A 16,769-nucleotide genomic window follows, 5' to 3' on the forward strand; every position below is an offset into this window, starting at 1 on the left:
GCAGGTGGTATCTTAGTTCCCCAACCAGGGATTGAACCTGTGCTCCTTGCAGTGGAGGGGGAATTGGGGAGGGGGTCTTAATCCCTGGATTGCCAGGGACATCCCTGTGCCACTAATTTATGTTCTGCTGTTGAGACAGCATCAAGGGCAACACACGTCCCGATTCTAGAGATGGTAGAATGTGAGCAATGGCATATGTTAGAATTGCTGGAAAATGGTCCCAGATTTCAGAAACAGGTAAATTACTGCTGATGATACATTTGACTGACACAGATCCAACCGTTCCCATTCCGATTGTGGGAAAGCAACTTCTGTGATCTGTGGAAGGGATCCTACAGACTTTGGCAAGTTTGGCACAGAGAGGGGGTGAGAGCAGTGTCGGGTGGTAGGTGGGAAGTAGTTAGAGGTGGGCTTAGCCGTGTCTCCCAGCAGAGACGTCAGTGTCCAGACAGGTGCTAATGAATCACAGCTCTCCCATCTGCCTTTTGCTGACGGTGACTAAAGCCTGCTTCCCTTTCCTCTGAGCCTGTTGGTTTGTCCCATTCCCGACATGTCCTCATTGTTCTCTATGTCTTTTTTTTTAAACTTAATTTATTTGTTTATTGTGGTTGCGCTGGGTCTTCGATGCTGCATGCGGGCTTTTTCTCGCTTCGCCGAGCGGGGGCTGCTTCTCGTTGCGGGGCCCGGGCTTCTCACGGTGGTGGCTTCTCTTGTTGCCGAGCACAGGGTCCAGGTGTGCAGGCTTCAGTAGTTGCAGCACAGGGCACAGTAGTTACGGCATTCGGGCTTAGTTGCTCTGCAGGATGTGGAATCTTCCCGGACCAGGAATCAAACCCATGTCCCCTGCACTGGCAGCCGGATTCCCATCCGCTGTACCACCAGGGAAGTCCTCCCTTTGTGTCTTTTAAAAGCCGCTGTTCTGGGGCTTCTGTGGCAGTCCACTAGTTAAGACTCTGCACTTCCAGCACAGCGGGTGCAGGCTGGATCCCTGGTTGGGGAACTAAGATCCTACACGCTGTGTGGCACGGCCAGAAAATAAAAAAGTGTACAATCCAATGGTTAAGAAAAACTAACAGCACTGCTCTGTCAGAAGCCAGTCCAGAGTTTGGGAATTCCAGACAACTGACTCTCTGGTGTGGCTGCCCCTCTAAGAAATCTGGATCCTGAGGGGGGCAGTTAACAGGACTTCTTAGGACAGTGTAATCCTGACTTTTCTACTTGTTTGGAGGATGACTGTTTGCCCATCGCCCAATTTCTAAATTTTGAAAACTATATTTATGAAAATTGTGTATCCTGTTTGTACACTGTATGTTTGTTTTGCTATTTGGCTACTCATTTGTGGAAATTGATAACCTTAGAAGAGGGACCCTGTTATACTGGCCCCTGACCTGTCCCACTTGGATATTGTCATCCACAAGTTTGCAGGGTCATGAGAGGCAAAATGTTTATGGGCCTCTAGGTTGAAAGAACACAAACTGACTAAAAGAACTGCTCCATCTGGATTCCGTCTTGGTTTTGTCATGAACTAGCTGCATGATAAGCCACAAAGCTTGACCTCATTTGTCACAGCTTCTCACTGTTGAATGAAAATAATATGTGTCACATTTTTCTTAAAGGAAGTGAGTTTAATAATTTCCCTCAAGTACCCACTTCCTCCTCCGTAAATGGAACTAACAGGCACTGCCTTATTAGTTGGTCCGAGGGATCAATACAGCATATATCACTGGGCTCAGCAAATAGAGAAGCTATTATGTTATAGCTCACAATAAACTGCCTTAAGGGACTGACTTTAACCTGAACTTAAAATGATTGCCACTTCAATTATATAGGACATTATGGTTTGAAAAGGCCCTTCTTTCTTATTTTAATTTTTAAAATTTTTATGCCCTTTTTGCAGGTTACTTTCCATTAATAGTCATTACAAAATGACTGTATTCCCCATGTTGTACAAAACATCCTTGAGTCTGTCTTATATCCACTTGTTCATGCCGCCCACTCCCATAATCCTCTATGGCCCCTCTTTTTTTTTTTGGCTGCTTGAGATGGAACCCATGCCTCCTGCATTGAACGCTCAGAATCTTAACCACTGAACTACCAGGGAAGTTGCTCTCTTTTCTTTCTGATATTTTTAAATTTATCATTTGTCTATGTGTGCTCTTAATTGGAGGACCTTTTCCTAGATGTTCTAGACTTGCCCCAAGTTAAAATTTCTAAACTCTGGAACTTTCTTTCAGGTGACCCCATTGTTTTGCAGAGTTTCTTGCCCTGCTTTGATCGTATTTTCACTACTGGCTTCTCCAATGAAGTGTGGCAATCTGTAATAGAAAAGTTGGCAAAGAAAGGCTTATGGCATGTAAGTAAACGGAGATAGCTCTCTTGTGAGGAAAGGCAAATTGCATTTCTTTAATTTGATTAAATTTATTTCTCTCTGCTGGCACTGGGGAATTATAATTCAGTACTTGTTTATCTTGATGCCAAAGTAACTTTTTCATTGTCACGTCATGAAAGATGAAAAGCCACTGAGATAATATTAGTTCACCAGTTTCTGTTTTTTAAGCTTGGAAAACAGTTTGTGGCAACCTCACTCTGTGCTCTCTGTCTCGATTGCCATCAAGGAAGTGTAAAGTCCAGATGCTAATGGTGACGTGGAATGAGGAAAATAAGTAATTGTTCATCTTTATAATCTTCTTTATACGGCAGCATGTGCTAGCTGGGGCATGATGACCTGCTTGTGCTTCTCAAAGGGTTTCTGTATGACATCAAGAGACTGTTATCCTCGGGTAGCAGAGAGATTGCAGGACCTGAACCCACAGCCAGGAATCCATAGGATGAAGGAGCCCAGTGGCTTCCCTGCCCCACAGGTGCCTCCCTGAATCCGAGTCCTCCACTGTCTGTTCTGAGCTAATTCTTTCCTCTCTGGGCCTCACTTCCTCACTTGTAAGTTGCAGGATATAAACCTATTCCCTCCTGGTTGTGGGGGAGGATTAGAAATAAGGGACCAATAGCACCTGATAATAATATCATTATATTATTTTATCATTCTTATCATGGTAAGCCCTTGGTGATAATAATGTTCACTGAGGGCCTGCAGTGTGCCAGACGCTGAGCCCCAGGGGTTTTGTAACACCTGGCACCTGTGTGCTCAGTGTCCAAGGAGCAGCGGCTGTCATTGACCATAATGACAATTATAGGTGGCCTATAATCACTCCTGAGAGTGGGCTGGCCCAGAGAGGGAGTTTGGTTAGAAAAGGCCTGCAGGCTTTTTAAAGCAACGCAGACCAGAAAAATCACAAAAGCAAGAGCAGCCTGAAAGGACTCTGGACCCAGGAAGGTTGGGTGACTTTAGGATACAGGATTCTTCAGTTTTTTAGAAGGTCATGGGTGCTGCTGGGAATCTAATGAGATCAACGGGACTCTCTTTTCGTGTGTGCTCATGCACACAGGCACACACAAATACACAATTATGTGTGTAGCTTCAGGGAGGTCATAGGAACTCCCTAAAGTCCAGCCACAGGCTCCCAGAAGCTCACCCCCATATTACAGTCTAGAGAATGAGGCAATGATGGGGAGGAAAGCAGGCTAGACTCTTGGGAAATCAGGAATCAGAAATCCAGGGCCCTGGTAACAAGAGATCTAGGATCTCTTTTCTGATAAGATGGGTAAACTAAGAACTCTTTCTAGCTTTATTACTGTAAGTTCTGAAATTCAGTGATTTAGGGCAGATCTGTAAGTGGGAAGCTCCGGCATCATTAGCAGGAAAGTAGTTCTGTCTACAGCCCCCGGAAAAGAACATTTTATGTCCCCTGTTCCCCATGTGGGATGAACACGGATAGAGCTCCGGACCCTGGGTGGGAAGGGAGGGAGTGGGAGCCCAGCAGCTCCTGGCAGGCTGCCACCTAGCCAGCCAAGGAGGCCCAGGAATCCAGCCCAAGTGGTGGCCCCATATCCTACCAGCAGTGGGGCCCAGGCCATTTCCAAACACTGCAGGCAGAGACATCTTATAAAAACCAAGCCAGCCAGCAGGATTGTCAGAGCTCTGAACCTATCATCTGGGTGAGTCTAGGCTGTGGGGCCTGCTTATGGTGAGTAGTTAGGAGTGGGCATCACCCACTGGTGGTCTAAGGGCTAAGACTTGAGCTCCTGATGCAGGGGGCTGGGGTTGGATCCCTGGTCAGGAAACTAGACCCCACATGCCACACCTAAGGATTTGCATGCCACAACTAAAGTTTCTGCGTGCGGCAACAAAGATGGAAAATCCCGCACACCACAGCTAAGACCTGGTGCAGCCAAATAAATACATTTTAAAAATTAAAAAGAAAATAAAAATGTGAGTATCAAACTGAAAGAAGTTGGAAGCAAGATGTAGCCACACGCTGAGTTCCTGTGGCCCCATGCCCACTTGCAAGAGCATGCATGAGGGAAGTGGATCCTGAGTCTGGATCACCAGTCAAGGTGATTCTAGCCGAGCCTAGAATTCCTGGACCAGCCAGCATACCTGGATGATCCCAGTAGGGACCTCTCAGGATGTGCTAAGTGTTTGAAAAGGAAAACTTGCTTAACTTCTCTCAGATTTAGTTTAGGGTCAGTGATTTAACAACAGGGTTTTCGAGGGAAAAAAAAGGGAAAAAAAAAATCCCGATTTGTGGCATTTTCCACTTCAAGAAAGGCAATGCCAGAGAATGCTCAAACTACCGCACAGTTGCACTCATCTCACACGCTAGTAGAGTAATGCTCAACATTCTCCAAGCCAGGCTTCAGCAATACCTGAACCGTGAACTTCCAGATGTTCAAGATGGTTTTAGAAAAGGCAGAGGAACCAGAGATCAAATTGCCTACATTCTCTGGATCATCAGAAAAGCAAGAGAATTCCAGAAAAACATCTATTTCTGCTTTATTGACTATGCCAAAGCCTTTGACTGTGTGGATCACAATAAACTGTGGAAAATTCTGAAAGAGATGGGAATACCAGACCACCTGATCTGCCTCTTGAGAAACCTGTTTGCAGGTCAGGAAGCAACAGTTAGAACTGCGCATGGAACAACAGACTGCTTCCAAATAGGAAAAGGAGTACATCAAGGCTGTATATCATCACCCTGCTTATTTAACTTCTATGCAGAGTACATCATGAGAAACACTGGGATGGAGGAAGCACAAGTTGGAATCAAGATTGCTGGGAGAAATATCGATAACCTCAGATATGCAGATGACACCACTCTTATGGCGGAAAGTGAAGAGGAACTAAAAAGCCTCTTGATGAAAGTGAAAGAGGAGAGTGAAAAAGTTGGCTTGAAGCTCAAGGTTCAGAAAACAAAGATCAGTATCCAGTCCCATCACTTCATGGGAAATAGATGGGGAAACAGTGGAAACAGTGGCTGACTTTGTTTTTCTGGGCTCCAAAATCACTGCAGATAGTGACTACAGCCATGAAATTAAAAGACACTTACTCCTTGAAAGAAAAGTTATGACCAACCTAGACAGCATATTAAAAAGCAGAGACATTACTTTGTCAACAAAGGTCCATCTAGTCAAGGCTATGGTTTTTCCAGTGGTCACGTATGGATGTGAGAGTTGGACTGTGAAGAAAGCTGAGTGCCGAAGAATTGATGCTTTTGAACTGTGGTGTTGGAGAAAACTCTTGAGAGTCCCTTGGACTTCAAGGAGATCCAGCCAGTCTATCCTAAAGGAAATCAGTCCTGGGTGTTCATTGGAAGGACTAATGTTGAAGCTGAAACTCCAGTATTTTGGCCACCTGATGGGAAAAGCTGACTCATTTGAAAAGACTGATGCTGGGAAAGATTGAAGGCGGGAGGAGAAGGGGATGACAGAGGATGAGATGGTTAGATGGCATCACCGATTCAATGGACATGAGTTTGGGTAAACTCCGGGAGTTGGTGATGGACAGGGAGGCCTGGCATGCTGCGGTTCATGGGGTCGCAGAGTCGAACATGACTCAGCGACTGAACTGACTGACTGATAGTGTAAATGCTCTCGATTTCCATGTCCAATCTCAAGCTGCTAAGTCAACAGCAGGGCTCGGATTTGGGAAGAGATGTGCACAGTCAGCTCCCTCTCTGATAGGAGCTGCTCCAACACAGCCCTTAGTAGGATCTCATGGACCCCAAATACCACTAAGGTGCTGAAGAATCAATTGGGATGGGTTATTTCAAAAGGATGTGTTTCTTCTGCTTGCTAAGCTTTAAGAACGTTGCAGGAGATTACTTCTTTACCTATCTGCCCCTGGGCTCTCCCAGTGCTGACTGCCGTCAGCTGCTCCTGTCTTCAGCAGGCTTTGAGGAAAGGTGGAGAAAACCCATATCTCAGCACAAATAGGAATTTCACTAGAGACACTTGGATTATCATGGTTAAGGCCAAAGAGTTTGGCAGGTGGCTTAAAAAAAGAACCAGGGCTAGAAGCTGTCCGGTTTTGTCTTTTGTTTCTGAGTTCCTAAAGTTTAAGATTACTTTTGTTTTAATCACCCATGTGGAGAACATAATTGTTCCAGCTTTTTCTGTTTCTCCCCTTTCATCAGTCATTTCTGCTTCTGTCAGTGAAGAAAGACCGGCTTCCAAGAAATCTCCAGGTCCCAGATTTATCACTGAAAAGTCTCTTTGAGGTAAGGTAGCTTCTTGACATGCACGGTTTCAAGTCAGACCTTTTCCCACTTATGGTGACTGGGACTCTCCCCTTCAGCTGCCTCACTGCAGATTTGTTGTTTATGATGATTGTAGGCTGTGGCCACAGCGAATCAGGACTTTACTGATTCTAAATTCTATGGGTGGGGGCTGGGATGAGGAGGAATTGGATGAAGGCAATCAAAAGGCACCAGCTTCCAGTTATATGATAAATAAGTATTAGGGATGATAAATAAGTACAGCTTGATAAATATAATTTACACTGCTATGTGTTATGTATGAAAGTTGTTAAGAGAGTAAATCCTAAGAGTTATCATCACAAAAACATTTTTTAAAATTTAATTTTTATCTCTATGAGATGAAGGATATTCACTAAACTTGTAATAATCATTTCACAATGTACCTAAGTCAAATTATTATGCTATACACCTTAAATACAGCTCCTTATGTGTATTATATATCAATAAAACTTGAAGGGAAGAACCCCAGACTTTATGGGGAAGGAGAGTCTGAAGTTTCATATTGATGTGGCAGCTGCCATAATTCTTCTGTGTGTGTTTTTTCCCCTAGAAATATGTCTTCATCGGACATTATGAGAAAGTGGAACAGGTGCCCAGGTTAGTGCAGTGGCTCATCTGCCTGGGTGCAAATGTGGAGAGCATAGGACCGTACCCTCTGCACACCCTCATGCGCCTCTGCATCCAAGCCGGTGAGTTCTTTCCCAGTGGAAAACAGGGAAAACAGAGTTCTTGCCCCTCCACGCTGCCCTCCAGCTCAGACCTCGGGGACTGCGCTTAACCCAGTGAAACCAGAATGTGGCCACATAAATGTGGAATATTCAGATGATCTGAATAGTCAGCGATTGGATTATTCAAATATATGAAGGCAGAAAGGAAATGGTACCACTTTTCCTTTCTCCTGGGACCTCACAGCTACAGGAGGCCCACACTGAGAGGATTCTGTGTTCTCAGACAGATGCTGGCAGCAGACTGGGGCCCTGGGATTCAGAAATGGGCCTTGGGACAGACAGCCTTTGCTGGACAGAGCTCTCAGGGGAGCTGTGGAATTTCTTCCTGCTGGCTAAGTCAGCTGTGGTCTTTTTCCGAGTTCATTTTTCCCTCTCAACCAGAGGACCAACTAATGTGTATGTGGGGGGAATCCCAAGGTAAAAATTGACTATTGCTGATACAGTTGGCTTGTTGGTTTTTTTTTGTTTTTTGCTTTTTTTTTAAGTAATCTTGTTTTCATATATATATATATATATATATATATATATATATATGAACTTTCTTGCATTTTTACTCTTTATCACCTGGCTGTAGGATTTCAATTTTAAAATATTTTTTATCATTAAAACACACACACATACAATATCCACATTTATACCTTAGATAGAAACCTGTTATTTTTTGTCTTCAAAGCATCAGTGTTGGACACTGACCCAAACAATCTTAGAGCCAGAAGGAACCAAGAGGACTTGTCTACACTGTCTTCCCTTTCTAGGCTGTAGCATCTTCTCAGGATAGTACTGGCACGGCCAGGGGCTTAAAGACCTAAGCCACCATCTTTGCTTTAGCCAGATTTACCCTGTCATTATGCATTTTATCTACTGGAGAATCCATACGAGCATTTACTTTCACACATTTTGGTGACTAAATTATTTAAAAGTATAAAGTCTGAATAAAAGCAATCTAATCCAATGCTCCCAGTTTCAAATTAGGAGTGTCTCTGGGTATGACAGTCACAGTCCCTCTCTGTGTCTACTTTTTAAGTTTGTTCCTGTGGTTACAGGCAGGTGTGGAAAAGATCAAGTCTTCGCATTTAGGCCTGATTCTCTTCTCAGAGGAAACCTCTGACATGGTGACAAATGGTGTCCACAGAGTTAGCAGAACTGTGCGGCTTTTTCAGAACCCACTGGAAGGAATCTAGGAGAGGGCTTTGAAATCTCTGTCCTATCTATAGACATGCAGTGGGGAGCTGTGGGTGCCCTGCCCTGGTCCTCTGTGACCAGTGCCCCCATCTCCTGCTGCACCACAGCTGCCTTGTTCGCCAGTGAGCTGCTGTTTGCCAGTAGGCACCCCCTCCCTCCCTGGGGCTGGGTCTGTAGCTCTCGACTGACTGCCACTGGGGTACAGAAGGAGAGCACTTGCCTCAAGGTGGGTCAGTGCTGTGGTGCAGTTCCTGACCCACAAGCTCCCTGTGGGTGGAGGCTGAAGGCCGCTCAGCTGAGGCCGCGTCTCTGCTTGCTTCCCTCCTCTCTTTCTCCCCAGCTCCCTCTGCCAATAAATTACACATACGAGAATCCTTGTCACAGGCTGTGCTTCTAGGAAGTGGGGCTTCCCCAGTAGCTCAGTGGGTAAAAACTGCCCGCAACGTAGGAGACATAGGAGACATGGGTTTGACCCCTTGGTTCGGGAAGATTCCCCTGGAGGAGGAAATGGCAACCCACTCCAGTATTCTTGCCTGAGAAATCCCATGGACATAGAAGCCTGGTGGGCTACAGTCCAAAGGGTCGCAAAGAGCTGGATACGACGGAGCAAGTAAGCACAGCTCTGCTTCTAGGGAATTGAACTTAAGTTTTCTGTGAATAACTTCCTGTGACTTGTGCTTTCAAGACACACATTTTGGGACTTCCCTGGCAGTCCAGTGATTACGACTCTGTACTTCCAATGCAGGGGGTCACAGATTTGATCCCTGGTCCGGGAACTAAGATCCCACATGCTGCGTGGTGTGGCCACAGGTTTTTAAAATAGAAAAAGAAAAAACACCGACACACAAACTCTTGTCTCCACGCCTGTGTGTGGCCAGGGACAGTGAACGCTGGATGCCCCCTTGGACTCCCTTGGTGTGCACCGCGGTTTGCTTTGCTGCTTTCTGGTCTGTTGGAAATAACACCAGTCATTCATTCCTTCAGGGGAAAGCCATCTTTTCAGGTGGTTAATGGACTACAAGCCCGAGTTGAAAGATCACATCAACCAGAAGGATGAGGATGGCTGCACTGTCCTCCACGTGGTTGCCGCCCACTCCCCAGGGTACCTCACCAAGCGTAAGTGGCAGCACCTTTCAGACTCAGGGGTAGGGAACCCACACGACTGACCACTGTACCTATTCCATCCCGTGACGGGCTTTAATAATCAAAAATATCAAATTATGCGCCCCCCCCTTTTTTTTTATTTTCAGTTTGCTTTTCAGAAAAAAGTTTTTTCTGATATGTTTTGTGCTTGAAAGTCTTACCTAGTGATAACTCTTCTGGAGAAAAATTACTTACATAGATTTAAATTAAAAAAAATTCTGTGACTCCAGACTAAGTATTAATTTTTTTCTGGATTTAATTATTACAAAATTATTATTACTACAGAGAACACTAAAACAACCTAAGTATATTAAATTTTCTGTAAGTAGTTATGAAAGATAAAAAAAAAAATTGGCGGAAGAAGATAGGAGGATCGTGGGTCGTGATGCCTTCTCAAAGGGGCTTGCCAGCTACTTAATCTTCCCTCAGGCTGGTACTCTGGAAATCAGGCATGTTCACCACCTTTGGGGCAACTTTGGTAATTGCATTGGTTCTCTCTACTGTGTAACAGATCATCATAAACTTAGTGACTTAAAGTGACACTCATTTATTAGCTCACTACTTTATAGGTCACTAGTCCAGTGTGATCTGACTGTTTTGCTTGGAATCTCTCCCGGCTGAAATCAAGGTATTGACTGGGGCTGCATTCTCATCTGGAGTTCTGGGCCTTCCTTCAGGCCCCCATGATTGTGGCAGAATCTGGTTCCTTGTGTTTGTAGGACTATTGTTCAGGCGCTAAGACACGTCTGACCCTTTGTGACCCCCTGGACTGCAGCGTGCCAGGCTTCCCTGTCCTTCACTGTCTCCCGGAGTTTGCTCAAACTCATGTCCATTGAGTCAGTGATGCCATCCAACCATCTCATCCTCTGCCACCCCCTTCTCCTCCTGCCCTCAATCTTTCCAAACGTCAGGGTCTTTTCCAACGAGTCAGCTCTTCACATCAGGTAGCCAAAGCATTGGAGCTTCAGCTTCAGCATCAGTCCTTCCAATGAATATTCAGGGTTGTTTCCTTTAGGGTTGACTGGTTGGATCTCCTTGCTGTACTAGGGACTCTTAAGAGCCTTCTCCATCACCACAGTTCAAAAGCATCAATTCTTCGACCCTCAGCTTTCTTCACAGTCCAACTCTCACATCCATACGTGACTACTAGAAAAGCCATAGCTTCGACTAGACAGGCTTTTGTTGGCAAAGTGATGTCTCTGCTTTTTAATATGTTGTCTAGGAGCAAGTGTCTTTTAATTTCATGGCTATAGTCACTGTCCTCAAGTGATTTTGGAGCCCAATAAAATAAAATCTGTCCCTATTTCCGCTTTTTCCCCATCAATTTCCCATGAAGGGATGGGACCAGATGCCATGATCTTTGTGTTTTGATTGTTGAGTTTTAAGCCAACTTTTTCACTCTCCTTCAGCCTCCTCAAGAGGCTTTTTAGTTTTCATCTCTCTGCAGTTAGAGTCGTATCATCTGCATAACAGAGGTTGTTGATATTTCTCCTGGCTATCTTGATTTCAGCCTGTGATTCATCCACCCCAGCATTTTGCATGATGTACTCTGCATATAAGGTAAATAAGCAGAGTGACAACATCAGCCTTGTTGTACTCATTTCCCAATTTTGAATCAGTTTGTTGTTTCATGTCTGGTTCTAACAGTTGCTTCTTGACCTGCATACAGGTTTCTCAGGAGGCAGGTCAGGTGGTCTCGTATTACCATCTCTTTAAAGATTTTCCAGTTTGTTGTGATCCATACAGTCAAAGGCTTTAGAAGCGGAAGTAGATGTTTTTCTGGAATTCCTTTGCTTTTTCTATGATCCAACAAATGTTGGCAGTTTGATCTCTGGTTCTTGTGCCTTTTCTAAACCCAGCTTGAACATCTGGAATTTCTTGGTTCACACACTGCTGGAGCCTAACTTGAAGGATTTTGAGCATTACCTAGCTAGCATGTGAAATGAGTGCAATTGTGTGGTAGTTTGAACATGCTTTGGCATTGCCCTATTTTGGGATTGGAATGAAAACTGGCCTTTTTCTAGTCCTGTGGCCACTGCTGAGTTTTCCAAATTTGCTGGCATATTGAGTGTAGCACTTTCACAGCATCATCTTTTAGGATTTGAAATAGCTCAGCTGGAATTCCGTCACTTCTACTAGCTTTGTTCGTAGTAATGCTTCCTAAGGCCCACTTGACTTAATACTCCAGGATGTCTGGCTCTAGGTGAGTGACCACACCGTCATGATTATCTGGGTCATTAAGATGTTTTTTGTATTGTTCTTCAGTGTATTCTTGCCACCTCTTCTTAATCTCTTCTGCTTCAGTTAGGTCCTTACCATTTCTGTCCTTTATCATATCCATCCTTGTATGAAATGTTCTCTTGATATCTCCAATTTCCTTGAAGACATCTCTAGTCTTTCCAGTTCTGTTGTTTTCCTCTATTTCTTTCCATTCTTCACTTAAGAAGGCTTTCTTATCTCTCTGTTCTCTTGAACTCTGCATTCAGTTGGGTATATCTTTCCCTTTCTCAACTGCCTTTCGCTTCTCTTCTTTTCTCAGCTACTTGTAAAGCCTCCTCAGACAACCACTTTGCCTTCTTGCATTTCTTTTGCTTTGGGATGGTTTTGGTCACCACCTCCTGTACAATGTTACGAACCTCTGTCCGTAGTTCTTCAGGTACTCTGTCTACCAAATCTAATTCCTTGAATATATTCATAAGCTCCACTGTATAATCATAAGAGATTTGATTTAGGTCATACCTGAATGGTCTAGTGGTTTTCCCTACTTTCTTCAATTTAAGCCTGATTTTTGCAATAAGGAGCTTATGATCTAAGCCACAGTCTTGTTTTTGCTGACTGTATAGGGCTTCTCCATTTTTTGTTGCAAAGAATATAATCAATCTGATTTTGGTATTGACCATCTGGTGATGTCCATGTGTAGAGTCAATCTCTTGTGTTATTGGAAGAGAGTGTTTGCTATGACCAGTGTGTTCTCTTGGCAAAACTGTCAGCCTTTTCCCTGCTTCATTTTTATTCCAGGGCCAAACTTGCCTATTACTCCAGGTATCTCTTGACTTCCTACTTTGGCATTCCAATTCTCTATGATGAAAAGGACATCTTTTTTTGGTGTTAGTTCTAGAAGGTCTTGCAGGTGTTCATAAAACTGTTCAACTTCAGCTTCTTTGGCATTATTGGTTGGGACCTAGACTTGGATTACTGTGATACTGAATGGTTTGCCTTGGAAATGAACAGAGATCATTCTGTAATTTTTGAGATTGCACCCAAGTACTGCATTTCGGACTCTTTTGTTGAATATGAGAGTTACTCCATATCTGCAAAGAGATTCTTGTCCACGGTAGTAGATACAATGGTCCTCTGAATTAAATTCGCCCATTCCTGTCCATTTTAGTTCACTGATTCCTGAGATACTGATGTTGACTCTTGCCATCTCCTGCTTGACCACTTCCAATTTACCTTGATTCATGGACCTAAAGTTCTAGGTTCCTATGCAACATTGTTCTTTATAGCATTGGACTTTACTTTCACCACCACGTTTGAGGTGGTGATCTCATCCACAGCTGGGCATCATTTCCTCCTTGGTCCAGCCTCATCATTCTTTCTGGAGCTATTAGTAATTGCCTACCCTACTTCCCTAGTAGCATATTGGATACCTTCCGCCCTGGGGGGGCTCATCTTCTGGTATCATATCTTTTTGCCTTTTCACACTGCTCACAAGTTTCTTGTGGCAAAAATAGTGGAGTGGTTTGCCATTCCCTTCTCCCGTGAACCACGTTTTATCAGAACTCTCCACTGTGACCCATACGTCCTGGGCAGCCCTGCACAGAATGGCTTATAGCTTCACTGAGTTATGCAAGCCTGTTCTCCACGACAAGGCTGTGATCCATGAAGGGGTTGTAGGACCGAGGGCCCCGTTTTCTTGCTGGCTGTCGGCCAGAGGCTGCTGTCAGTCTCCATAGACCACACGCATTCTTTGTCTAACGGCCTCCTCTGTCTTCAAAGCAGCAGGGGAGAATTTCTTGTGCATCAGATCCCTCATACTCTGAATCTCTGGGCTCTTCCATCTCTGACCTCTAGACCTTTGACCTTTAGGGCTCAGGTGATCAGGCCAGGTTAATCTCCCCATCTTAAGGTCAACTGCTTTGGGAAGTTAAATACATTTGCAAAGTCTCATCACAGCAGAGTTTAGATTAATATTAAATTGATAACTGGGAGAAGGTGTGTGTATACCAGGGGTTGAGAGTCTCAGGATCTGAGAATTTTGCCTTTCACAGTGCGATACTTGATGGGTGAGAAGTATGACTCTTTAAATTTTGCCTTATTTTTGTAAAATGAGAGGCGAGCAGTTGTGAGTGGGGAGATGGGAAAGGACAGCATCACAAGCAGGATGGTACCTGGTGTAGAGGTGCTCTGTCAAGGTGGTTAATTGTCAGAAAGCAAGTGTTTGGAAGCTGGGAATCAGGCACTAATTCTTGTAACTCTCGGTGGTCACATAAGTCTTCGTACCTCCAGGAATATACCTGTTACATTCTGAAAACAGTTGCATCTGTGATCACAGAGACCCCTTGATGCTTGGCAAATAAATGTTACAGCAGCAAATGGAGCCAGCAGCCAGAGGTGGGGTTAACGAAGGTTCAAACAGTGAAGAAAACCCTGGTGCAAAAGCAGTTGCCACTTTCTTCTCTTGTCCCCAGACTGTTTTTTTTTTTTTTTGGAAGTATGTTCTGTTTCCTCTCTAAGGAATAAAGAAATCTGAAGGCACAGCTTGCTGTCATCCTTACAGCTGTAACTGTTGCCTAGTAACAAGAGTCCCCCTCTCCTTGCTTGTTGCCAAGGAGATGGGAGAAAGGTAGAGAGGAGTGCACTTCTGAACCTCTTAAAAGCTATTGTCCTTCCCACTCCACATAGGACTCCTGGCTCCGGGGACTCGGCTGGATTGCCCAAGGCCAGCAGTTCAGCTTCTGTAAACAGAGGGACTCTGGTCCCCTTGCCCCAGCTCAGGCTGGGAACCGGGCGGACGTGTGCTCATGGGGACATCTCCTTATGGAAGAAACCGTGACAACCCCCCCTTCTCACTTTGGCCTGCTCTAGGGCAAACAGAGGATGTACAGATGCTCCTGGGCTTTGGGGCTGACCCCACCCTGGTGGATCGACAGTCCCGGTCTGCTGTGGATGTGCTGAAGAGGAACAAGAACTTCAGAGCCATTGACAAAATCAACAGCCACTTGGAAAAGCTGGCAGCGTGTTCTAAGGACCTCTCAGGTACAGCTTCCGGGGAATTAACTTTTTCGAGGGGGCAAAACTGGTTCTGTGAAATTAGGTACAAATCAGTATATCTTGTCTTAGCACATGAAGATGAAAGTGAGACCTCCCAGTCTTTGGAAAGCTTGCGTGCTTTTTTTGAAAGACAGAATGAGACAACTGTTATTTAAAAAGTGTCTACTACATTCTAGGAACTTGGCCAAGTCTACCCTTGGGCAGTAAGCGTGACTTTTTTCTTTTCCATGCGTGCACATAGTAAAAAAGAAAAAAATCAGAACAGGAGATAACAAAAATCAAGCCCACTTCTGAGAAACAACCACAGACAACAGTTAAAAGTACATTTGTAATTCTGTTTCTTAATCTGTCAATTTGGATAGCATCTATGGACTAACTGCTATAAAGATAAAACGCAGCAAGTCAGCCCTTGTTGAATTTTGCCTAGTAAAGAGATCTGTGCCATTTACATTCTGTTCCTTAATTCTTGATTTTCTGTGCTTCACCTATAGACTGATTCTAAAATTTGAAAACACATTAAATTGCCTGTATATGGAAGTATGATTTCTACAACTAGTCGCATATTGCACCCAATGAGAAGAATCATCAAATGCCCTGAAAACTTTGCTCTCGAAATATTATACTCTCTAAGCATCCTAGTTTGGTGAAGCATACAAACACATCATTGTATGTGTGTGTGTGTACAGATGTATCAGTACACACAAATGATTTTAGGTTTGTTTAGACTCTTATTTAGACTGTAGCCCCAGCACACATATGCTTTTTTTAGTTCTTGCACTCATATGCAGCACTTGTGGCTCATGCTGTCTGTCTAGATTTCTCTCTTGCTCTGCTGAGTACCAACTCCATTAAGTTTTTCAGTGAGGAGATGTGCAGACTTACAGGGTTTTTGAAAATGTCTTTATTCTGTCCTTAGCTTGAGAACTGGTCTGCATTTAGGCCTTGCATTTCATCGATCCTCAGTTGCACTTTCCCCCCACATTTTGCCGTCTTTGAATTGGGTTGTGCTTCATGATCAGTGACGTGTCGCAGTTTAACGGCAGCCGTTTCTGGTGTGTGACAGTCTGTGACCTCTTGGACTTGTGAAATACGCTGTAAAACCTTGTCCCTCACAACTTTGTATTCTCGCCTCCATTACTGATTAGAAGTGATGTCAGTCTTATTTATTGTCCCTTCTAGAATTTCCTGTCCTTAGAGTTCTGGAATTTCCCTGGGCTGTATCTAGGTGTGGGTCCTTATTCATTCTTCTTGCTTAGCACCTTACGATCCCTTTTAGTCTAACTTTTTTTTAGCTCAGGGAAATGATCTTCTATCATTTTTGTTTCCTTCCACTGTCTCTTTGCCACCACTTTCACCACTCCCCCTCTGCTCTCCTTAATGCTTTCTCTCTTTTTTTTTCTTTCCAGATCGTTAGGACTTTAGCTTTTCCTTTTATAATTTAGCTTGTCTATTGCATTTTTTAAATTTGAAACTCAGTTTTAATTTCCAAGAACTCTATCTGGTTCTGTTTCTTTCTTTCTTTTTTTTACTTTAAAAACTTGTGTGCATATATAAGTATCCCGGCCCCCTTCCTTTAATTAAGAAGCAGGAAAACGCGCCTGCTGCTATCTTTGTTGTTGCTGTTGTTACTCTAGAGTCTATGGTCACGTCATAGAGTAGATAGGATTTCTTGGCTGTTTTATGTTCAGGAGGATCATTTCTTTTTCTGCCATTGATTGAAAACTCCTTGGATCCTGTTAGCAGGTATGGATTCAAGGAGTCCAGTACTTCCTAGGCCTCGTCAGGTATT

The 16,769-nt window shown here is 44.0% G+C and overlaps 1 protein-coding gene across 3 annotated transcripts in view; it reads left to right on the forward strand.

Annotated features, from left to right (window-relative positions):
* The window catches only part of TRANK1 (tetratricopeptide repeat and ankyrin repeat containing 1), a 95,358-nt gene that overhangs the window by 27,334 nt on the left and 51,255 nt on the right, over positions 1-16,769 (forward strand). For 2 of the 3 annotated variants that reach the window (XM_069561300.1, XM_069561299.1), the window contains 5 exons: positions 2,235-2,353; positions 6,531-6,614; positions 7,204-7,342; positions 9,548-9,679; positions 14,795-14,965. In XM_069561300.1, the coding sequence (XP_069417401.1) occupies positions 2,235-2,353; positions 6,531-6,614; positions 7,204-7,342; positions 9,548-9,679; positions 14,795-14,965 (645 nt within the window). The remainder of the gene's footprint in view (positions 1-2,234; positions 2,354-6,530; positions 6,615-7,203; positions 7,343-9,547; positions 9,680-14,794; positions 14,966-16,769) is intronic. The other variant, XM_069561301.1, reaches the window with a different exon arrangement.

The sequence above is a fragment of the Ovis canadensis genome, chromosome 19 (genome assembly GCF_042477335.2).
Source record: "Ovis canadensis isolate MfBH-ARS-UI-01 breed Bighorn chromosome 19, ARS-UI_OviCan_v2, whole genome shotgun sequence".
Classification (NCBI taxonomy): Eukaryota; Metazoa; Chordata; class Mammalia; order Artiodactyla; family Bovidae; genus Ovis; species Ovis canadensis.